Consider the following 25,931-nt stretch of genomic DNA (forward strand, 5'->3'; position numbering starts at 1 on the left):
GTACCATTGTTTCATGTTTTCATCTTAAATATGTATTTTATTATATCACAAGGCGATCTTTAGCTCAGTGGTAGAGCATTTGACTGTAGATCAAGAGGTCATTGATTTGAACCCGATAGGGCCCTTTTCTTATTCTTTTCTCTCATCACTCTTCGTTTTCAATGTATTTTCTCGCTCATATTTTTGAAATATTCCTCTCTTTCGAGACTCGAACATACCCGTTTTCTTATTCTTTTTTCCCATCACTCTTCTGTAGTGCATTTTATTGTTCACAACGTGTTTCCTCGCTCACATTTGTTTGTTTTTTTAATTTTTTCTCTCAACACTCTTTGGTAGAGCTTTTGATTATTTTCAATCGTATTCTTCGCTCACATTTTTCAAACGTTTCAATCAATTGAGGCTCGACGCATGCCAATGTTTTCTGCAAAGTCTGAATTTTTCACGGCTGATTTATTCAATAGATTAGAACAAGTGTTGTGGTGCACAATCACTGTCCCACCTAGTGTTGTGCACCACACAATCGTTGTCCCACTGTCGTACAGTCATGCTTGTACCCCTTTTATCAGGTTATCATCTAGATAACTCGGTAGGGCCCACTAGTGTTCTAAGTGCTTGCTTGTACCCCTTTTATCATGCTATCATCTAGTATGAATTCTGAATTTTGCACCGCTGACTTGTTCGATAGGTTAGAACAAGTGTTGTGGTGCACAATCTCTGTCTCACTACCGCACGATGATGCTTGTACCCCTTTTCTCATGCTATGATCTTGGATAGGTCTTTTATTGTATCACAAGGGGGTCCTTAACTCAGTGGTAGAGCATTTGATTGCAGATCAAGAGGTCACTAATTTGAACCCGGTAGGGCCTCTTTTTTAATCTTTTCTCTCATCACTCTTTAGAGTAGTGCATTTGATTGTTTTCATCGTAGTCTGAATTCTGAATTTTTCACCGCTGACTTGTTTGATAGGTTAGAACAAGTGTATCGGTGCACAATCACTGTCCCACCTAGTGTTGTGCACTGCATGTTATGATGTTAGATAGGTCTTTTATTGTATCACAAGGGGGTCCTTAGCTCAGTGGTAGAGCATTTGACTGCAGATCAAGAGGTCATCGGTTCGAACCCGGTAGGGCCCTTTCTTTTAATTCTTTCTCTCATCACTCTTGGGTAGTGCATTTGGTTGTTTTCACCGCTAACTTGTTCGATAGGTTAGAACAAGTGTATCGGTGCACAATGATACTTGTACCCCTTTTATCATGTTATGATATTAAATAGGTCTTTTAATGTATCATGAAGGGGTCCTTAGCTCAGTGGTAGAGCATTTGACTGCAGATCAAGAGGTCATCGGTTCGAACCCGGTAGGGCCCTTTTATATTTATTCTTTTCTCTCATCACTCTTTATTAATGCATTTGATTGTTTTCATCGTATTATTCGCTCACGTTTTTTAAACATTTCTCTCAATTGAGGCTCGAACGCACGTCAAGGGTTTCTACATAATCTGAATTCTGAATTTTTCACCGCTGACTTGTTTGATAGGTTAGAACAAGTGTATCGGTGCATAATCGCTGTCCCACTGCCGCACGATGATGCTTGTACCCTTTTATCATGCTATGGTCTTAGATAGGTCTTTTATTGTATCACAAGGGAGTCTTTAGCTTAGTGGTAGAGCATTTGACTGCAGTTTAAGAGGTTACCGATTCGAACCCAGTAGGGCATTTTCTTTAGTTCTTTTCTCTCATCACTCTTTGGTAGTGCATACTATGATCTTAAATAGGTCTTTTATTGTATCAAAAGGGGGTCCTTAGCTCAGTGGTAGAGCATTTGACTGCAGATCAAGAGGTCATCGATTCAAACCCGTTCGGGCCCTTTTTTTTAATTCTTCTTTCATCACTCTTTGGTAGTGCATTTGATTGTTTTCATCGTATTATTCGCTCACGTTTTTTAAACATTTCTCTCAACTAAGGCTCGAACACACGTCAAGGTTTTCTGCATGGTTTGAATTTTGAATTTTTTATGACTTGTTCGATAGGTTTGAACAAGTGTATCGGTGCACAATTGCTGTCCCACCTAGTGTTGTGCACCGCATAATTGCTGTCCCACTGCCACACGATGATGCTTGTACCCCTTTTATCATGCTATCATCTTAGATAGGTCTTTTATTGTATCATAAGGGGGTCTTTCGTTTAGTTGTAGAGCATTTGATTGCAGATCAAGAGGTCATCAGTTCAAACCCGATATGGCCCTTTTTATGATGCTTATACCCCTTTTATCATGCTATCATCTTAGATAAGTCTTTTATTGTATCACAAGGGGGTCTTTTGCTCAGTGGTGGAGTATTTGACTGCAGATTAAGAGGTCACCCGTTTGAACCTGGTATGGCCTTTTTTTATGATGCTTGTACCCCTTTTATTATGCTATCATTTTAGATAGGTCTTTTATTGTATCATAAGAGGTTTTTAGTTTAGTGGTTGAGCAATTGACTACATATCAAGAGGTTATCGTTTCTAACCTAATAAGTCTTTTTTTTTTTTTTATTCTTTTCCCTGCATTTAATCTTTTTCAACATATTCTTCGCTCACATTTTTTAAACATTTCTCTCAATCGAGGTTTGAACGCACGCCAAGGTTTTCTGCACAATCACTGTCCCACCTAGTGTTGTGCACTACACAATCGCTATCCCACTGCTGCACGATGATGCTTGTACCCCTTTTATCATGCTCTTATCTTAGTTAGATCTTTTATTGTATCACAAGGTGGTCCTTAGCTTAGTGGTAGAGTATTTGACTATAGATCAAGAGGTCATTAAATCGAACTTGGTATGACCCTTTTTTTTTATTCTTTTCTCTCATCACTCTTTAGTAGCGCATTTGATTGTTTTCAACGTATTCTTCGCTCACGGTTTTTAAAAACTTCTCTCAATTGAGGCTCGAACGCACGCCAAGGTTTTCTACACAGTCTGAATTTTTCACCGCTGACTTGTTTGATAGGTTAGAACAAGTGTTGTGCACTACACAATCGCTATTCCACTACTGCACAATGATTCTTGTACCCCTTTTATCATGTTATCTTAGATAGGTCTTTTATTGTATCACAAAGGGGTCTTTAGCATAGTGGTAGAGCCCTTTTATCATGCTATCATCTTAGATAAATCTTTTATTGTATCACAATAGGGTCCTTAGCTTAGTGGTAGAGCATTTGATTGCAAATCAAGACATCATTGATTCAAACTTGGTAGGGCCCTTTTTTTTTTTATTATTATTATTCTTATCTCTCATCACTTTTTGGTAGTGCAAGGTTTTCTGCGGTCTAAATTTTCCACCGCTGACTTGTTCGATAGGTTAGAACAAGTGTTGTGGTGCACAATCACTATGTTCTAAAACTCATCGTTTGTAAACAAAAACATATTCTATTTTCAATAAAGTTATTATTGATGTTTATTCAGTAAAGATTGTTATTGAATAAAGTGAATTTTACGATTATTAATCTAAATCCAATAAACTAATAACACTCTAACTATAGTATGATTACTTGAACTATATGTAGAGACATAAGAGTGGATCAAGTTCAATTATATAGTCAAAATGATCTATAGTACAGGGATAAGGCTGAGTACCTTATCCTGGGACACTATGGATGCGGCCCACTTTTGTATATGACATAAACAATGTGATCACTAAATTGTACATGCGGAGATATGTGAGTAGGGGCGTCCTATGCAATGAGTATTGCATAAGATCGGACCATGAAAAAAATCACTCTCACTTTATAATGTCGTTTACTGTTGAGACTGATTTTCTTTTCATTCGATGACCTAGGTAACTTGATCTTAATCCTGAGTTAACCATGAACTCTTGTTTATTCGGAATTATCCTTAGATTTGCATGGGTGAGAGTGGCTCGAGTTCGCTGACTCAATAGGCCTCCCATTTCAAGGGTAAGACTGGGTGAATGTCTGGGGACGTGGGGTGCAAGATGGAATTGACTCCTACCCACTTTTAGGGATAGAAGAGAGGTAGTTCCCTTAAGTACTGACTCAAGGTCTTGAACAAAGGGTCCACCCTCTCATTGGCCTGAGAGGGATTTGGTTTACTGGTTGGATAACAAACCAATTGTTCATTAGAGGATCAGCGAGACATAAGAAACAAGAAGTAACTTCAGGGGTAAAACGGTAAATTGACCCAGCTCTAGTTATGAACAATTTGTGAATGATCGACTTACTAATCATGGTTATATCAAATGGACAGAAATATATCTATAGTGAGGGGAGTGCAACTACTAAGCTATAGTGGAGTGTCCTAGTAGTTAACGAATGTTGGTTAACAAGGTTAATGAGTTTAACTAGTTAATCTTGGATCGTTGGAGCCCATGATCTATAGGTCCATTAGGTCTCCCTAGTAGCTCATATCGGACTAAACCATAGAACAGTGTGACGAGGGAGTTCAAAGTGTTCAATTTCAAATTAGGGAATAGGCGCTAAATATATAGGATATATTTAACCCATTTTTGTTTTATTTACGAATTAAACAATAAAAGAGAATTGGAGATATTTAAATAAGATTTAAATATTTTAATCAATGTATTGAACTTGATTGGGATTGACATTTAATATTACTTTAATTTGAAATTAATTATTTAAATTAATTGTTGAATTAAAATGGAGAAAGTCAAAAGGTTGACTTCACTTAATGGAAAAAGAGTTAGTGGAATTTTGAGTGTTAAAATTTGGTTAACTCAAACTTGCCTCCCACACATTTGAGTGGAATTTTGAGTGTCAAAATTTGGTAATCTCAAATTTGCATGAACATGTAAATATGACTCTATGAATAGAGTGATCAAGGTACATGGAAAGTCTTCTCGGAAAAACCTTGACGAAGTCAACTACCCCTCACTACAACATAGTTGCTACAACATTACATGGTAGTTGGTACTCCAGGAACGGTCCGGGCCTTCCTCTATTCGCTTTGCTCATAGCGGACTAGTATTGAACAAGTGAAAAACAAGGAAAGCCTCTTAGCAATACAGCGTAGCGCCTACTTGCTAACAGCTTTCGCGAGGAAAACCATCACAAACTCTCTCTTCAAATATACTAAATCTCTTCCAAGTTTAGTCACTCACTGGATTCCACAATCCCGTTCTAAGACTGAAGAATAGTACGGAAGATACTAGTAGTGGTTCGAAACCAGTTCGTGAGGAAAAAGGAATTTGAACTACAAAAGGTTAGTACTCAAACTTCTTAGTTTTTATGCTTATGAGCATGCTAGCTAATTTACTATATAATTGATGTACTTAGAGTGTCTAAGATTCAAATTGCTTCCGCATGTGTTATAACAACACCATCACCCTTTTATCATGCTATCATCTTAGATAGGTCTTTTATTGTATCATAATGAGATCCTTAGCTTAGTGGTAGAGCATTTGACTGCAAATCAAAAGGTCACCGATTCGGACTCGGTAGGGCCTTTTTTTTTCGCTCACATTTTTTTAAACATTTCTCTCAATCGAGTATCAAACACACGCCAAAGTTTTCTACACAGTCTGAATTTTTCACCGCTGGCTTGTTGATAGGTTAGAACAAGTGTTGCGGTGCACAATCACTGTCCCACCTAGTGTTGTGCACCGCACAATCTCTGTCCCACTGTCGCTCGATGATGCTTGTACCCCTTTTATCATGCTATCATCTTAGATAGGTCTTTTATTGTATCACAAAGGGGTCCTTAGCTCTGTGGTAGAGCCCTTTTATCATGCTATCATCTTAGATAGGTCCTTTATTGTATCACAAGGGAGCCTTAGCTCAGTGGTAGAACATTTGACTACAAATCAAGAGGTCACCGATTATTGTATCACAAGGGGGGCCTTAGCTTAGTGGTAGAGCATTCAACTGTAGATCAAGAGGTCACCGGTTGAACCCGATAGGGCCGACCCTTTTTCTCGTTCATGTTTTTGAAACAATTATCTCAATCGAATCTCAAACATGATGTTTTTTGCGAAGTCTAAATTTGTCCTATTAAACCGTCATGGTTGTTCCCCTCTTTTCATGCTTTCAACTCAAATAGGTCTATAATTGTATCACAAGGGGGTCTTTAGCTCAATGGTACAACATATTCTTCACTCACGTTTTTTTAAACATTTCTCTTAATCGAGGTTCTAACATATGCTAATGTTTTCCACGAAGTCTGAATTTTTCACGGTTGACTTGTTCGCTAAGTTAGAACAAGTGTTGTGCACAATCGTTATCCCACTGCCGCACGGTCATGCTTTCATCTTAGATAGGTCTTTGATTGTATCATTACGGGGTTTTTAGCTATATAGAATAGCATTTGACTGTAATCAAGAGGTCATGGGTTCAAACCTAATAGGACAATCGAGACTCGAACATAACCGATATTTTTTACGAAGTCTGAATTTTTCACGGCGTTTTACCACAAGAGTGTGAGTGCACAATCACTGTCCCACTCCGCAAGAGTTTGAGTGCAATCGTTGTCATTCCACTAGTATCGATTGACGGGTCAGTTTCTTGTGTCAAATCCTAGACATCGCGTCTCCATTGAATGGAATACAAATTCAAACCATTTTCTTCTCAATTTTGTGTAGAGTTTCCATCCATCTACACTAAGGTAGTTCTCTTATAATTTTTTGAAAACCACAAATCAAATTGAACACGTTCAAACATCAAAGTTTATTATTTTCGAAGAGGAAATTGTAAGTTTGTTTGCCAATGAAAAGTTGAAACATGGTAAACACACACTATTTAGTCAATCGATTCAATCTAAACAGTTAACTAGTTCAGTCTGTAATAAATAAATAAATAAACATAATATAAAAAGACCACATCCTTGAGGATATGATTTGAAGGATGGAAACTGTGATTCATGGTGGTTCAAAACTCTGAAACAAGTGTTAACTTGTTATATATGTGTGAAGTGTCACGGTCATGCTTGTCTAAGACGTGTTGCTCATGTCATGTCAAATTCTTTTATATGTTGTACTTCTTTATTGCTTTCTTGTTGTATTAGGTTGTAATTTTAAAATATGATGTTTTAGCAAAATCATGTCTATGCCTAATAGATTTGACATGTCTCAAAGTGTATTATAGGGTGGTGCAATTAGTCGTCTATTTTTCCTACTCGGGTTATATGTTATTTGAGCTTTTATGTGCTTTTCTTGCTTGGGAGCCTATAACATTATTTTCACTCTCTTTTTAAATTTCTCTGCCCCTATTTTCTAAAACCATCTTCTCAAAGCGGGGCGAGAGGCTTAGGTATATGTCGTCTGACCGAAGCTGGCACGAATTTGAATAATATAACTCACTTAGTGGTGAGAGTGAATGCTCCACAATCACTTGCAAATTTATCGAAGTACGTTTGTGACAGTTAATATCAAAACCAAGTTAACACTAGAAGTGATTCAAAAAAAAATAAAAAATACCACATTGACCAACTGGTTGACATCGAAGAACATATGAAATACTTGCAAGAAGTCCTTGACAATAGTTGGTACTTAAACGTGAAAGAGCTTGTTGTCAAGACTGCATGATTGACATAGTAGCAAGCGGCATGGAGAGGTTGTCCATCAAAAAAACTAATGTACAGGGTTATTGGCTTCGAGCAAGGAGATAACTTAGACAGCTCCCAGAAAGCGATCCTTCAGATAGTCATTGAGCTATCTAAAGATGTGAAAGCAGTCCTCAACGTTTGTTAAGGCAAAAATGCAAACTTGAGCGCTATCATAGAGCGAGAGCCCTATAATCAAAACTACTTCAATTTTCCACCTCCTTCCTAGTTCATATGCAAAGGGAAGCATAGAGTGTACGAGTGCCCCAAGAAAGCGGCCATCCAAGCCTTCCTGGCCACAAACTTGGAATTGTGACCATAGGCCGTGGAAACTGAAGCGTCGTTATCAGAGAGCATACGAAACTCTTGTACGGGCCCTAAAATTTCTGTTAGGTTATGGAGCATGGTGCTTATTTATAGCTTGGTCAATGGTTATATCCGGTAAAGCTATATTTGGTAAAGCTATATCCGATAAAGCTATATATGGTAAATAGCTATATATAGTAGATGGTTAAATCTGGTAAAGTTATATATAGGAAACTGAACTATATATATCAGTCCGGCAGAGCTTTCAAAAGGTAACTTGGTATTCTCTGTATTCTCTCTTGCTGTACATACTTGAAGTCATCAATACAAATTCTTTTAGCCAGAGTTCTTCTTGCAATTTTCTCTATCCTGTTCTTTGTGTTCATCTAGATCGAGTGTGTGCGTTGTTGTGCGACCCTAACAATTTCTTTTCTCCTTCAAAAGAAAGTAGGAGAGTCAAATGAGACAATTGAAATGGGTCTCATATATGTAGAGGCGTGGGTTAACCATAGATCGACTAAAAGCATAATGACCCACCATTGTCAAAATGAGTATTAAACAACCCAATGGCATGAAGATGATATCAACCCTCCAACTGAAGCGAGGGCTTGCTCACAATGAACTCACCTTCATGGTCATTCCTATTGTTGAAACTAAGAGTTCGACAAAACCAATGCTCTTGAAGATACAAGTACTAGAAGAGTAAAGCGAGGGAATGATGCCTAAGAGAGCATCAAATAACACTTTGCCAAAGACACAACTACCCACGTCATCAAACAACAGGAGGTAAAGACCTACGAATTTTGGGTCGAGAATGATCTACAGCTCACTAAGGGTAATCAACTGTACGCTCCTTGTTCGAAAAACTTAAGGAGACTTCTACTGAAAGAATATCATGATATTCTATGGGTAGGTGATATGAAATCAACCCAAGGAAAGCTCTGATACCAAATGATAAGGAAATACTACAAGGGAAGTAAGATTCGGATTACCTTGTTAATCGAATATCTCAAAACAAGAACACTTGTTTAAGATTCAAATCGCTCCACAAGAAAGATCTATCATGTCTAACTTGAATGATTCTAAACATGCAATCTAAACTTAACCCTAATGATAAAAGAATCACTCCAATGGAAAGTAAAATTCTGATTACCTTGCTGATCAAATATCTTAAGATAAGAACACTTTATTGAGATTCGAGTCACTCCACTAACAAAATTGATCATGTCAAGCATAAATGATTCTACATGCAACCTAAACTACATAGAATTGCAGGAAAAAAAAAACAAAAAAACTTAGTCATTGGCTAAGAAAAGCACACATGTTTTTTTTCCTACATTTTTGAAGTCTTTGTATAGCCTCAAAATAGTTGACCTTGTTTGTAACCTTTACCGTTGATGACTAAAATTAACCAGGTATACTTGCCATAATTATCCACAGTGTAAATAAGCCTTAAAATAGATTAAAGAACCACCATAACTCTACGTTACTCTAAATTATGATCCACAAAAACTTTATAACAATGAAGCTTCATGCTTCTTCAATGAGGCATGAATTGAAATATCTTCTCATAATTTCAAAACATTTTCTTCACATCTTCATTGAAGTATCTGGTATGATTGATGTCTCTTGGTTCATATCATTCTCCAGTTCTTCCNGGAAACTGAACTATATATATCAGTCCGGCAGAGCTTTCAAAAGGTAACTTGGTATTCTCTGTATTCTCTCTTGCTGTACATACTTGAAGTCATNCAATAAGTTAATACAAATGACCTCACAACACTCTCTCACAGGTATACACTCAAGGAATTTTAGGTCATTCTGTATGTCATTTACACAAATGAAGCTCTCATTCTCACCTCTCAAAATTTGTCAATAGAACCAAAGATTCGATTTTAAACTCTAGGACGATTAAAAACTAATAAGATAAAAATAAATAAAAATCAAATTGAGAAGAAACGCAAACGAAACACATATCTGATTTTGAGCCTGAAGCTCTGATACTAAATGATATGGAATCAACATAAGGGAAAGTTTTGGAACGGATTACCTTGATGATCAAGATCAAGATTAAAGAAAACTCGTGATTTAAATCACTCCACAAGAGGTTTGATCAATACCACTTGAATGACTCTATGTGAATGTTTGATTAATCCACCACACCATTTAGGTGTGAAGTTATTTTATTTATAATCAAATAAATTACAAGGATGTGGAAATACTAATAAATGGAAATCACAATAAATGAAAAGATACCCACGGTAATAAAGCAAATATCTAATATTTGCCTTATAATAAAATATCAAATATAATATATATGGTGAACTATAATTTATTACTAAATATCCTTATCACCCCACCGCAAGCTGAACGTCGGATTTGAACGAACGTGAAGCTTGAATCTGCAAAATTCAAAGAGGTTGAGAAACACTTTTCGTGAAGATGTCAACAACCTGGTTCAGAGGAGGCGTAAAGAAACACTTTCTTGGCCATCGAAAATTGCAGAGGGATCGTCGCTTAGTGGCGATGCTGCCTTGGCTTCGGCGAGAATATGTCCTAACCCATGAAGAGGGATCGTCGCTCAGCGGCGATGCTGCCTTGGCTTCGGCGAGAATATGTCTTAACCCATGAAGAGGGATTGTCGCTTAGCGATGATACTGCCTTGGCTCTGGTGAGAATATGTCTAACCCCAAGAAGTAGAAGGGGAAACCTAGAGCAAGGGACAAAGACAATGTTGAAGCCGGAAGAGTCGCCACATTGGGCGAAGGAGCCAATTTTGGCGAGAAGGGCGGCGGCAACTTGGTTGGCGAAGAGGCCAGTACGGCGCCCAATTCCAAAGGTAAATCTCTGCATAAGGTCGTTGAGCTTATCAAGATTCTATATATTTTCGAAGAGAACGCTGATGAAGATTCTAAGATTATGGTTTCTGTGAAGGATGAAGGATGAAGGATGAAGGGAAAATTGGAAAGAAAATGAAAGAGGTTATGTTTGAAAAAGGTGAGGTTGTATGTACAGAGTATGGCGAAGGATGATTTGGAGGTTAAAAGGGTGGAGCCGAACAGTAATCAATCGGCTTTGCATGTGGCAGCCATGACGACTGCCCCTGTGGCGTCAAAGACAGCCATGCTGGAGAAGAACAGTAGAAGATTTCAAAAGCCATTGAAAAGAAAGGATCCAGGTTGCTAAACCAAAATGGCTCTGATACCATGTGAATGTTTGATTAATCCACCACAAAGAGAGGGAGGTTTTCGCTGTTATGTGAAGTCAGCCTCACGCTTTGCCCTCCACTTTAGAAGCCAATGAAGCCATGAGCCTTCATTCAGGCCCCATGGCTTAGCTCCCTGCTTGAAACGGGCGGCCAGACATAAGCCCACTGCGATGGCGAAGGATATTTGTTAAGGATATTTAGTAATACATTATAGTTTACCATATATATTATATTTGATATTTTATTATAAGACAAATATTAGATATTTGCCTTATTACCATGGGTATCTTTCCATTTATTGTTATTTCCATTTATTACTATTTCCATATCCTTGTAATTTATTTGATTATAAATAAGATAACTTTCACACTCATTCAGGTGTGGTGGATTAATCAAACATTCACATGGTATCAGAGCCATGCCCTAAACTTAGTCGTGCCAATAGATTGGTAAATCCTCAAATCCTCAAATATCGAACAAAGAACTCCAAAAGAAAAGGAGCCAAGCCCCTCCTCGAAGGCAGTAAAAAATGACTAAGACTCCAAAGGAGTCGAGCCTCGATTAAGGGGAGGCGCACTTTGTTCGAGGGGAGGTGTTGGATGATGGAAGTCCCACATCGGCTAATTTAGGGAATGATCATGTGTTTATAAGTGAGGAATACTAACTTCATTGGTATGAGGCCTTTTGGGGAAGCCCAAAGCAAAGCCATGACAGCTTATGCTCAAAGTGGACAATATCATACCATTGTGGAGAGTCGTGTTCGTCTAACACTCTAGCATGCAAGTTCTAACTTGCAAAGTAATAGCTTATCTCTCAACAAAGCTAAAATAGAAATTCTATTCTTTTTAATTCCAAAATGTGATGTCTATAAAAGAAAATAAAACTTTATATAGCCTTTGACAATGTTAACCTATGTGACACATAATCTCCATATTAAATCAGCTAGTTAATAAGAAATACGCATAAGCTTCATATTAAAATGAGCTAGTTAATAAGAAATACGCATAAGCTTCATATTAAAATGACTAGTTAATTATGGAATATGGAATATGGTAACCTACGTGGGTTACCATATAACTCTAACTCCTAATTAAAACTAGCTTAAATATGACAAAAATATATATATATTTAAATTATAATTAAATGATGCAACAAATGTAATGTGCTTATTAACCATCTTTGAACTAGTTCCAGTTCATTAAATTCAAATTAAAATGCATTTAATGCATCTCTATCTTGATGTTCAACTTTGCACATCTTTTAGAATTTTCTTTGACGAGCTCACCATAACTTGAATATAAGTATACAAAACTTGTTGTAATTTTTTTGCTCTCGTCCTTGTAATTAGACTTTGAGGTATAGACATTTCTTGATCATGGTTCATATCTGTAGGCCTTAATGGGTGGTAACAAACCTATTCCTCCATGACAGGGGACTCTATAGAATTTTCTTTGACGAGCTCATAACTTGAATATAAGTATACAAAACTTGTTGTAACTTTTTGGCTCTCGTCCTTGTAATTAGACCTTGAGGTATAGACATTTCTTGATCATAGTTCATATCTGTAGGCCTTAATGGGTAGTAACAAACCTATTCCTCCATGACAGGGAACTCTATTGGCCCAAACTTCAAGAAGAGGAAATGCAGTTCATGAAGACATGTCTTATTTTCCAACAAGACAAGGTCAACGAACAAAATTGCAGAGTTGTTAGAAACCAAACCAGTCCCCTCACGTAAATGGGAGAATTTATCTATTGATTTCATCACTCACCTCCCCAAATTGGGAGAGTTCTAGTCCATCTAAGTGATTGTGGACAGGTTTTTCAAGTACGCAACATTTATCCCGACAACAGGTCGTGTTCTGCTGAGACAAGACCTACCCATGAGCTTCATAAGTGATTGAGACGCACTTACTAAAATCTTTTGGACCAAGCTATTTAAGCTACTGTGGTAAAACTTAAATATCTCTTCAAGCTATCATCTCTAGACAAATGGACAAACCGAAATACTCAACAACATGCTTCAAGAGTTCTAACATCACTTTATTGATGTGCGACAGAAAAATTGGGTTCAAATGCTCGATGTTCCACAATTTAACTTCAACTGTTAGCAAAGCTCATCGACTAGAGAGACACCCTTCGAGATAGTATGTGGCAAACAACCCTTCATTCCTCATGTATATACCTTTAAAGTCTAAAACTTCACCAAGGAGTGGAAGTAAACCTTTGAAGTGACATATGCTTACTTAGAAAAAGTTTCAGGACATATTGGTATACCTAAAACGAAGGCTACTAGAGTTTCAAGCTAGTTACTAGGTTCTGATCAAGCTTAGGCTAGAGAATTTTTTAATTTCGAAGCAATAAGAATCAAAGACTAGTGCGGAAATATGAAGGACTAGTCAAAGTCATAAAAAATAGGGAAGACTTCATATCAGCTTCAATTACCCGCATGGATGAAAATTCATCCTGTCATCCTTGTCAGCAATTTAAATAAATATCACTCTAACGATGACGACCACATGCACAAAAAAGTGATGATATTCGGTCACGATGAAGGGTAACAACGTGAAAGAAGTATAAGAGATTTTAGCTGAGCGAACACATAGCATCGACAACCAACGACGGAATGTTCAAGAATTCTTAATCAAGTGGAAAGAGCTACCAAAAGTAGAAATCAATTAGGAAGGTGCTGACGACCTGAAGTCGGCTACACATCAAATTGTTGAGTTAAATAGATGGTTGACAAGGATGGTGACCAATAAGGTGAGGGAGAATGTCACTATCATACTTGTCCAAGGTGTCTTGCCCATGGTTGTACTTCTTTATCTTTTTCTTTTGTATTAACTTAATTTAAGAGTACGACGTTTCGAAAAAATCATGTCTATACTTGGTAGATTTGAAATGCCTTGTACTATAGAAGAATGTGACTAGTTGTCAATTTTACCTATCTGGAGTTATATGTTATCTAAATCTTTGTGTTGCCTTTCTTGCTTGCTAGCCTATAACATTCCTTTCAAACTTACTTTTTAAAATCTCTATGCTCTCATTTTCTAAAATATTCTTCTTAAAGTGGGTCCAAAGGTTTGGATACGCGTCGTTCGATCGAAGGCGACATGAATTCGAATTGGTTAACTCAGTTCGTTGTGAGAGTGTGTGTCCTGAGAAAGTGTAACTGTGACATGAAACATGTTGACAATGTGATTAGGAGCTTGGTTTGATAAACATATATGAATTGTATGATTTAAATTATAATAATTGTGAATGCATGCATAGAAATTCTTGATTATTATGCATGATCCACGTCTCTAATATATGCCTATGAGTTGATTCGTAGATGCGATATAGGTGAGTGTACTTAGTCTACCAAACCCTGTAGAAATCTAACGACACGTGTGTGCTAAATCAGGAACAATGAGTATTCCTAACTTTCGAGTTGTATACAACTTCAAACCATCAGAGAATTCAATAGACAGATCATATTTGACCAAGAACAAGCCATACATACAATTCCAAAATTTATATCAAGCATAAACTGAACCAATAGACAGAGGTTAAAGTTAGCTAATACACCTTAATATCGATAGAGAGGCTCTAGCAAACAAGCCTACGAGACAATAAAATAGTTGGAACAAGGACTCGATCCAAACTAAAAACCGATAGATGAATCGTTAAGTATAAAACTTCATTAAAATATATTATTTATTATAAATTTTGTAAAAAAATAAAAAAAAAATTAAAAAAAAAAATCTATATTTTTGTTATTTTCCATTTCCAACTACATGCAATGCTTCCTTTGTTAAGTAAAGCCCATGTGTGGCCCAACACAAAAAGGAGCTATTGGGCCATTCCCCAAACAAACTGAGCCCATCATACAATTATGATAAAATTACAAAAATACCACAGCAACCCATTTTCAAAATTAAAATAATAAAAATATTTTAAAAGTACATTCTAAAAATAATATATTAATTATTTAGTTATTTAATATATATATATATATATATATATATATATTCTATTTTTAGTTTATAAATTTGATATAGTTAGCATTAATTTTAATTAATTAAATAACGAATTTTTTGTTAAAATATAATTTTATAAATATGAAAATGACGTATATGGTTTATTTTTTATAGTAATTTTTAAAATAAAATATGTATGAGAGAGAGAGAGAGCCAAAAATTGAGGAGGAAGAAGACAAAATAGATAGTGAAAGGAGGAGGGTGAGGTGTAATTTTTTGGGCCATAAAAAATAGTTTATTTATTTTAATTTAAAAAATAAATAAATAAAACAAGTGGGGAAGCATATTGGAAAGGAGGTGAAAAATTGGAGGACATGATTAATTATATTATTAAAATGCAATTTTTTAAAAAGAAAAAAAAAAAAAAAAAAAAGGAAAAAAGAATAAAATTGATAAAGAGCCAAAAACTGTTCCTAGTTGTTGACCTAATGCCCAATGCTGCCAAAACTAACCCATTGGGAGGGATTCCAATTATTATGGCACTCCCTTCCCCCTTGCTAATGTACTACCTCTCTCTCTCTCTCTCTCTCTCTTCTTTTTCTTTTCCCAAATTGCCCTTTCTCTCTCCTTCCAATTAAATAATAGGAAAAGTAAATGTCTTTTTTACCCTTCTCCCACAATTGATTTGGGTGAGTCGGGTTGAGACATTTTTTCGACCTAGTTCTAGGGGTGTACATTCAACTCGACAATCCGAACCAACTCAACCTGAACTATAAGGGTTGGGTTGGGTTCATTTTTATGTACCCGAATTGAATCGGTTTGGTTTCGGGTTCGTTGGGCAAAACCCTCAAGTTGACCCGAGCCAAAAAAAATATATATAAAATATATTAAGAATGCTTCAGAATTAATGTTGGTTTATTATTTTTTTTAATTTCTTTATTTTTTTTAATCCCCATCCAATTATAATTTTTTTTTTTTAATAAAAGTAAATGGGGAGCCACCTGGTGGTGTGGTAGGAAGTGGGTTTTGTACGCTTTGCCAAAACAACTTCGAAACAAACAAAAAAAAATGTGTGTCGCACTCACAAGGGACTGCTAGTGATATACTGGAGGAAGGTGGAGATGGGCCACACACGTGCTACAATGGCAATTACAATAGGAAGCAAGACTGTAAGATGAAGTGAATTCGGAAATATTGCCTCAGTCCGGATTGTTCTCTACAACTCGAGAACATGAATTTGGAATCGCGGATCAGCATGTTGTGGTGAATGTGCACCTGAGCCCTGTACACACTGTCCATCACACCATGAACATGGGTTTTGCTCAAAGTATTAGACCAACTCTCACCCATGACTTCCGTGTTGTTTACTTATTTTCAATCATTTCCTTAAAATTTGCAACGGTGTATATTTTGAAAAATAATACCTTCCAAATAATTTTTTATAAAAAATTATTGGAGAATAAACAATAGAGAAGTAATTATGAAATTAAATAAAATAATTATATATACGTATACACTTTATTTTAAAATTAACCATGATTTGAGCGGATTTTATTTAACCTAATCTACTTTTAAAAAGAAACTTATGAACCAACTCAATCTATAAATTTTCATTTATTTGAATCCAACTGGTTGAATTTCTCGAGTCGATCATCAGATGTTTTGAATGCCTCTATCGATATTTACTGACATCAAATTGAACGCTAAATTCACATAACTCGTAAAGCTAAGACCTTCTCAAGACTAAATTAAAAAGTTTCTCATTACTCAGCTAATTAATGACCTCAAATCCAACATAAAGGTATCAGATTTCAACAATGAACATCTCATTGATAATTAGAATAAACGATAATGACTAGCTATGAACGTCTCATCCATAATTTAAATAACGAAAATTAAAAATTAAATCATGATTTTTTACCTAAATTTGTTTAGTTTGTCATTTTGTAATTTATAAAATTAAAATGGGTAGGTTTGATTTATGATGGTTAAAGCTCGATCAGCTCCTCTAAACATATCAATAATAAGGAAATCTTTTATATTAAATTCAATCCAACTATCCGAATGAGCTCATCTCAGTCATTGGTGTCACGTGACTAAGCCAACGATTGGGTTCACATCATTTACCAATTGAACGGTTAATTTTATTTATTTATTAATAAAATTACCCAATACCTATTTTTTGATGCATAAATTAAAATAAAATAAAAAAGGAACATAATTAACATCCATCTCTTTGTATGAGCCATCCTTTTCAATATAATTTTAATTTTAATTTAAATTAAAAAAAAAATGGGATTGGGAAAGGATTCCAAGTACAGGCATGTACTTTGGTACAGCTTATGGAAATTTCACAATCCTCTATTTTGTAGGCCACATTCAAATCCCTTCAACAAATAACCCTCTCTTTCTCTCTCTAGCCCTACTCTATTTCTCTCACCTAACCCTTTTATTTAAATATCTTAATACCCATTAAATATACTTTCCCGATATGACTAGTACGAATGCGTATACTATCATATGATATATGCTCTTTTCCCTCTGTCGGTTTTGATCGTGTCAGCTTACGCTAACGTATATGTAACAACCCAAGTTCGTCCTTAGTAGATCAAGTCTTTTTTGGGTTTTCTTTTCTGGACTTCCTCTCAAGGTTTTAAAACGCGTGAGCAGTTTTCGCACCCTCCTAAGAAATGTTTCGTTTCCCTCTCCAACTAATGTAGGGTCTAACAATATACGAGTTTGTCGGGTAGGTTCATGTAGAGAATTACTGCACATTCAACCATGTCTTGACTGGAAAGTAGAGTTGAATGAATAGTTTACGAAAATATAAGTTCATCATGTTTGCATGTGACTGCATTTTTCGACTCCAACAGTGAAGCTACTCAGTGAGTATTTACGTTTTCTATTATCTTTCCAAATAAAGGTAAGACACTCGTGTATAGGTAACAAAATCGCCACGGAGGCCATAGAAATAAAGTCGGGATAAGTTAGATAAGGGTGTATGCATTTCTTTTAAATTCTTGTTAAAGAGTACTGTTCTTTCTGTTTTTCAATTTCGCTATCTGATTGATGTTACTTTCTGATTTTGAATGAAATTTTGTGAACGTTTAAGTCTATAGTAACGCTTATAGTTAAATATTTTAAAGAATTTGTACGTATATTAGACATGTCATGCATACAACACTACTTATTTTAATATAAAAAAAAGGATCATTACAAAAATATTTTAAAATAATAATTAGAAAGGAAATAGAAAAAACCTAAAAATCTAATAAATACCGACTATATATTTAAATTTTAAAAAATTTGTGCAAGAACAATCAAACTCGAGTCGAAAATTAAACTAAATTAACGATCAAACAAAAAATAATTAGCTCAGCTCGTTAAGAAATATATTCGAACGGTTTGTAAGAGGTGGGAGGATAAGGCTATATTTCATCATTCATACTTCGCCACCACAAAATGTTAACGGGTATAATTAATAAAATCCAAAAAAGAAAAACCCCCTCATTATTATTTTCCCACATATTTTTAAATATTTTTTTTTTATAAAAGAACGTTATTATAAAATTAATAGTATGCGAAAATACGAGACTTGGTAACATCTGAGTAAATGAGAGGTACATAAATGATAACGATTACAAAGATACGGTAGCTCAATCATAGAAATTACATGTTTAAACGTGTTCTACTTCAAGCAATTTTATGTTGGGTGGCTTCAAAAATTTTATATGATTAGACAAATAAGTTTCTAAATATTTAATTTTATCTGTAAGAGGTCGTTGACCTACGTTAATTTCGTGAAACTAAAACGACAGCTCCAAAATAAAATATATTAAATTGCCCGAGACATAAAAGAAATGCAGAAACATACCGACACAGATCTCGTAATTCAATCATTATACGACTCGTCACTCATCTCATACGTTATTCTTATTGTCGTTATTTGAAGAAAAAAATAAGTGGTAGACGAGGTAAAATATTAAAAATATTCCGTAAATAACCTTCTAATGATGATAGATATGCATATACACAAATAAACATGCAACGCGAATTTGTGAAACCTAAATGATTATCGAAAAAATATACCATTTTTCTGTGGTCATTGTGTACCGTTAACCCATTTTACCGAATGTACTAATTCACTGGTGGTGCGTAAGTGAGAGTCGAGGGAGGCTTTACCCAGCTGATAAAATTTGGCACGTAGTCAATGAAGCTAATTCTTGTCTTATTCGGGATATCAGAATCACGAAACTAAATGAATAGGGTATCCTTCATAAATATGCATGACATCTATATCTGACTTTCCAAAATAGATAACAAATGCATGCACAATCCCATATTAAATCGCACGTTACAACAAAATTCATATGTATCTAATCTAGTAATGAGGCTGACCATTATCCAAGCTACTTATTAAGAAGAAAATTCCAACCATTACCAAATATGGGCTCAAACGATCCTCGCTCAATCTAAAATAATTTTAAGATAAATACAAAATATTATTATCGAACAATTATCCAAAATGTTTTTTTTTTTAAATTTAAAAGCTTTATCAAACATGAAAATTTCCGAAAAGGCAATGGTATTTTCGTAAATAAAAAAAGAATAGAAGGGTACAATAGTAATTAAGAGAGCTCCATCCTCAGTCGTCACGTGCTCTCCCATCAGCCACCATGCACGTACACACGCGCGCATGAGAAAGCTCAGTGTCCTATCCGTATATATATAAAGAAAAATAATAATTAATTAATTTTTTTATCCTTTTAAATATTTTTTTAATATGTTATCAAATTAAATAAGCAAAATAATTGAAGTAATTAATATTTAAACCTTCATTAAATTAATATGTATTTACAAATATAACAAAAAGTTAAAAAAAAAATTACAAAAAAAAATATATATATATATATATTTATGACGTGATAAATATTTAATTTAGAATAAGAATTAATTAGACTTTAAATGTTGGATTGGGACGGACCCACGCAACAAGTTTTCCTTTCGGCCTCTCAATTTGTCGTCTCTCTCGTTTGGTTCTTTCCTCTCCAAAGCGCACTTTACCATTTCCCTTCACTTTTCTGCTAATTTGCGCCTCTCGTCTTATCCTTCGCACCCTCTCCTCTCTTATTGATCTTCACAGTTTGGAGCCTCATATAACCAAGTTACGCGGCAAATGCTTCTTCCTTCGTTATGTTTGCGATTTTGAACTCAGATTTTGCTTCTGTTTCAAGATCTTGAACTTTCTCTTCCATTTCTCCCAGGGATTTTTGCTTTTGTTTTTGTTTTTGTTCTCTCTGCTTTGATTCATGATGGCTGGAAGTAATCAAATCAACCTCAACGACTCTAAGGTACTGCTCTGATTTGTTTAATTAATTTTGTTTCTAATTTTGTTTCTGCTCATTTGAGTCGCTGCCCTTTTGCCCCTGCGTTTCTTTCTATTATTAGCCGATCAATCGTTGACTCTGATTTTTGTTTTTTCTTTTCCCCCTTTTTTGGGAGGGTTTTTGTAAATTTTGGGTTTCTTTGATGTTATGTGGGTTTGGGTGTTGATCTGAAAGCATTTAGTGTTTGATGTTGATTAGGGATTGACCGACAGGTTTCTATAATTGTTCGAGTGTGTTTGTGTCTGGTTCGAGCTGAAATTGGTTGTGTTTTGTTTTTGTTGTTCTTCTTGCTGATATATGGGAAGATTAATTCCATTCTTTGTGTTTTCTGTGGATATTACTCTCTTGGGAGATGGTTTTTGACTGTTTGATTTAGGATTTTGTTTGAGAATTTCTGAGATTGTTTTGGATATGCTTGTTTGCTGCATAGATGGTGGTTCCACTTAATACCTGGGTTCTTATTTCCAACTTTAAGTTGGCTTACAATCTTCTTCGTCGCCCTGATGGCACGTTCAATCGCCATTTGGCCGAGTTTCTTGACCGAAAAGTCCCAGCCAATGCTAACCCTGTTGATGGGACTTTCTCATTTGATGTCGTTATCGATCGAGCTACTGGTCTCCTTTGTCGAATATATCGACCTGCCATTGGAGATGAGCCTCAGAGTACTTACATTGTTGATCTTCAGAAGCCTGTGGATTCTGAGGTTGTTGCCCCTGTTATTATTTTCTTTCATGGTGGAAGCTTTGCTCATTCCTCTGCTAACAGTGCTATCTATGATACGCTATGTCGTCGATTAGTCAGCATTTGCAATGCTGTTGTCGTGTCTGTGAACTACAGGCGTGCGCCTGAGAATCGTTATCCTTGTGCTTATGATGATGGATGGACTGCGCTCAATTGGGTGAAGTCAAAATCATGGCTTCGAAGTAAAGACTCGAAGACCTATATTTATTTGGCTGGCGATAGTTCAGGTGGAAACATCGTACACCATGTTGCATCGAGAGCAGTAAAGTCGGGGATCGAAGTATTCGGTAATATACTTCTCAATCCTATGTTTGGAGGGCAGGAAAGAAGTAAATCTGAGGTTCGGTTGGATGGAAAGTATTTCGTTACCATTCGGGATAGAGACTGGTATTGGAGGGCCTTCCTTCCTGAAGGGGAAGATAGGGATCATCCAGCATGTAATCCCTTCGGCCCGAGAGGTAATAGCCTCGAAAAAGTCAAGTTCCCAAAGAGTCTTGTCGTGGTGGCTGGTTTCGATCTCGTCAAAGACTGGCAATTAGCTTATGCTAAAGGGCTCGAGAAGGATGGCCAGAAGGTGAAACTTTTGTATCTTGATCAAGCAACAGTTGGCTTCTACTTGCTACCGAATACCGAGCACTTCTATACCGTCATGGATGAGATAAGTGAATTCGTGAGTTCTGACTGTTAATAGAGTTTGCATTATCTGCAGGCAGACATATCTAACAGAACCGTAACATTCCTCCTCGCGGGTCATTTTAAGAATTTGTTTAGTAATACGACTTACCATTTCGTTGATTATCATGTCGTTTATCTTCTTCCTCTGGGTCTGATTCTTGTTCGTGTAAAAGATGGTTGATCTCAGTCACCAGACTCGACAGTACAACGATTCAGCATCTAGTTGGATCGGGTTGCGTTCTTCTAGGTTTTGGTTGTAACTGTTTGCTATGGCTCTATGGCAGCAAGAGCAGCATAGGTTTAAGTGCAGCAGAGTTCCAGTTTAACATCACCTCCCCTGGCATCTCGCTGCAACGTGACGTAGAGGAAGATCCAAGTTTACGAGTAACTTTTTCGGTAGCTTGGTTTCGTTCCTGCTTAGTGACATATTATATATATAGCTAATTTCAGAACATGGTTGGGGAAACATCCATGATATTGTGATTCTATATGTTTATACATATGTTCTAGAATATATGAAAAAGTTTGCTTATTTTAACTCATGGTCATTGTAATTTGTTCATTTTTGCACTTCTACTACACCCTTTTCTTCTTTGGTTATTCTTATCTCTTTTCGGGTCGATCGTTTTGATCGATTGCGTAGCGTAGTTCGGTACTTGAACTGTTGAAGAAGCTTATGAAATTGGGAGGATGGTTTTTGCCATAAGGTATTATGAAGAGATACTGTTTATGTGTTCTTATCAACCAAATTTCTTGGAATTGTGTGGACTTTTCATTGGCAAAAAGCTTCATATCATATTTAAAGTTGTTTAAGAGATAATCTAAAATTTCATATTCTTCAAACTCGTAGGTAACTTTAGACTTGGAATATAATCCCAATAACGAGAAATCAAGAATGAATCCAAAAGGGTCTTAGGCGAGTTTCTCCTTTTATCGGGGCATCTCGAATATCCATCCATTCGGGTTCTCATTGAGGCATGAACTCTCCCATGTCCATGCCATGTCATTTACGGGCTTTATACTTGATAACAAGTGCATATACCAACCTTTCTCACATGCGCTGGGGTGCAATGCTGCCATACTTGTGTCATCTGATACTATCCTTGAAGGACCTATTTTAAAGGAAGTCGTCTGAGTCGCTTGTCTCACTACGCTTGCCCGTGTTGTGATACACATATGTGTCACATGGTAGCTCGCTTAGGCCATAGGGTCTCTCTCTGTTGTATATTACGAGGCATTTCCAATCTTTTTAGAGTAGACGTCATTTTTAGCTAAGCAGTTATAGAACCTCGTGGAGCGTCCGTCGAATATTCGATTGACACCAAATTTGGTGAGTTTCATCTTTCATATAGACGAATTTAACTCCAGAGTGGCATGCTGAAACTCATATTGAAACCCCGACTTATGACTTAACTCTAAGCTTGTCTTCAATACTCGTGTGGCCGGTTGAATAAACTTAAAATACTAAATGCTAATTTTAATTAATTTGTTAGGAGAGTTTAATTTGAAAAGTTAAAGAGAAGGCCAACGGCCTTTGGAGGAATAATGGCAGGTTTATGGTGGCTCTCTCCTACCTAGAGTTAGAAAAGGTTATAAATACCTGGTCTTTCTCGTGTAAATTCAGGCGGAAAAGAAAAAAGAGTAAAGAGAGTAAAGAAAAAAAAAAAACATCTCCTTCATAAATATGCGAGTAGTATTTTCACAAATTGGTATTAGAGCGTTCGATCGTTAGTGTGTGGTATTTATTAGTGAGTTTTATTTCAACAAATTGGTATCAAAGCCAATAGCGTATGTGACGGGTCAAATGCCACTACTGCGACTAACGAAGACAAACTACGAGAATTGGAGCATTCAAATGAAAGCTCTTCTCGGCTCTCAAGATGCATGGGAGGTGGTCGAAGAAGGTTTCGAAGAACCATAAGATACCACGGGTTATACGGCGGCATAAAACAAGGCGTTAAAAGAGGTGCGATCAAAGGATAAGACGACACTATACATGTTGTTTCGAGCTGTTGCTGAGTCGAGCTTTGAGAAGATTGTCAGTGCAACTAATTCAAAAGAAGCATGGGACACTTTAGGAAAAGTATTCAAAGGAACCGACCGAGTCAAGCAAGTGCGTCTCCAAACTCTTCATGGCGAGTTGGAGAGCATGAAGATGAAGGAGTCAGAAAGTGTATCCGACTACATCACACGTGTACAGACCGTGGTAAACCAACTCAACCGAAACAGAGAAATGTTACCCGTGACGCGGGTTGTGGAGAAGATTTTGCGGTCATTAACCAACAACTTTGAGAATGTTGTAGCGACGTTCACAGTCGATGAGCTCGCCGGTTCTCATGAGGCACACGAGCAACGTAAGAAGAAGGATGAAACACTCGATCAAGTAGTTCAAACCAAGGCATCAATCAAAGATGAAAAGGTACTCTACTCTAAAAAAATTTCAAGGTAGAGGTTGTGGTCGTGGAAGCCGCAGAAATGGTCGAGGTGGTCAAGGCAGCGGTAATGAAGAATACTATAAGGAGAAGAGATAGTCGAGCCAAGCAAATTGGCGTGGAAGAGGACGCAGTCAAAGAAGAGGCGGCCGATCAATTTATTCCAACATTCAGTGCTACAAATGTCAAAAATATGGTCACTATGCGAATGATTGTAACTCCGACAAATGTTACAATTGTGGCAGAGTGGGACATTTCGCAAGAGATTGTCGAGCCGATAAAAAGGTAAGAAACGATCAACCTAGCTTTGGATGACACAACAAACGAAGGAATTCTCTCGATGACCCAAAATGAAGATCTGAAAGCAAAAGAACATGACGGCGCAAAAGACGATGGCGGTAGTTGTGAGGCAGTGGAAGCTGTTGGAAATGAGGTGATACGCAGCGGATTTGGCGAAATCGAGATATCAGAGACAAGAAAATCAAAGAAGGATGAACAACTGGATAACAGAGAACTTGAGCTCGAACAGAGAGAGCTTCAATGGCGGGAAAAGAAATTTGAGGAAGAAAGAAGAAAGAGGTTGAGAATGGAAAAGAAAATGGGAGAAGAAAATATGGAAGAGAGAGAAAGGATGGTAGAAATGCATATTGAGCATGAGGAACAGATGATGCAAATGCAAGCTACAATCCCTTCAAAATCCCAAAACAATGGAGAAGACGAAGCCCACGCGATCAGCGAACGAGGGAAAGAAATTGCCAAATCATGAAGAGGAGAACAGAGATTCAGAGCAACAACCCAAAACTGCCGTGGATAAATCTGTGGAGAAATCTCAGCTGCAGACGTTGAAATCGCTGAACAAGCGTCTGCCTTTCGAATGAGAAAGTAGAGATTCAAAAAGAAAAAAAAAATTTAGAAATGAAGATTGAAAGGTTAGAGGAGGGAGTGACTGAATTGAGTGAGAGTTCTTTCCATCTCGAACAGGAGAAGGAAGAGAATGGGAAGGTAATAAGTAACGATCCTAAATTTTACCTATTTAATCTAAGGTCATTACTATACCTTGAAGTGCTGAATTTACATTAAATGGACTCTTATCATAAATGCGACTACACTGGTCTTTTATTACCTCGTGAAAAACGATTACAAGGGAAAGAAATGAAAGAAAAACAACACTATAACAGTTGTCTTATACTACCCTATGGTTTATTATGCGATTACAATTCAACCTATTCTAACCTATACTAATGTCACAGCCCAATATTTTACTACGGACAGTGACTAACGACACGACACAGATGCACAAGAGATTTAAATATGCAGTAGCGAAAATCATCAAATTTCAATAAAGTTTTTCGAACGATAAACACAGTCACAAGACCGTTTGGAAATTAAATTTAAAAAGAATGCGAATACAAAAATAAAGACTAAAACTGGACTGACGCCCCGGGACAACCCATTCCTCTGTGACAATTCCCTTCAGATCACGCCCACTCTTGACCGACGCCTCGCGCTCCTGAAAAAAAAGGGAAAACATAGCAAGGATGAGTATAAAAATTATACTCAGTAAGCCACCTACTTGTAGGCTCTTTTCGCATCTTAATTTAACAGGTTGCCACGGTTTCCTATTTCGGTTCTAGGACGACTGGCTCTAATCTAGGTCCCTTGGGGCTTGCCCCT

At 36.5% G+C, this 25,931-nt stretch overlaps 1 protein-coding gene and 3 non-coding genes across 4 annotated transcripts; all 4 read left to right on the forward strand.

The window, feature by feature from the left end:
- Window positions 1-1,061: 1,061 nt before the first annotated feature.
- TRNAC-GCA lies at window positions 1,062-1,133 on the forward strand. The gene has a single exon. It is a non-coding gene; the product is annotated as a tRNA-Cys (tRNA).
- A 160-nt stretch (window positions 1,134-1,293) lies between these two features.
- On the forward strand, window positions 1,294-1,365 carry TRNAC-GCA. The gene has a single exon. It is a non-coding gene; the product is annotated as a tRNA-Cys (tRNA).
- A 428-nt stretch (window positions 1,366-1,793) lies between these two features.
- Window positions 1,794-1,865, forward strand: TRNAC-GCA. The gene has a single exon. It is a non-coding gene; the product is annotated as a tRNA-Cys (tRNA).
- Window positions 1,866-20,031: 18,166 nt separating this feature from the next.
- On the forward strand, window positions 20,032-22,404 carry LOC111792878 (gibberellin receptor GID1C-like). The gene is made up of 2 exons (XM_023674491.1): window positions 20,032-20,373; window positions 20,840-22,404. Exons 1-2 carry the CDS (start codon window positions 20,332-20,334, stop codon window positions 21,836-21,838), a joined length of 1,041 nt encoding a protein of 346 aa, XP_023530259.1. The 5' UTR covers window positions 20,032-20,331; the 3' UTR covers window positions 21,839-22,404.
- The last annotated feature ends 3,527 nt before the right edge of the window (window positions 22,405-25,931 follow it).

The sequence above is a fragment of the Cucurbita pepo genome, chromosome LG04 (genome assembly GCF_002806865.2).
Source record: "Cucurbita pepo subsp. pepo cultivar mu-cu-16 chromosome LG04, ASM280686v2, whole genome shotgun sequence".
Lineage (NCBI taxonomy): Eukaryota > Viridiplantae > Streptophyta > Magnoliopsida > Cucurbitales > Cucurbitaceae > Cucurbita > Cucurbita pepo.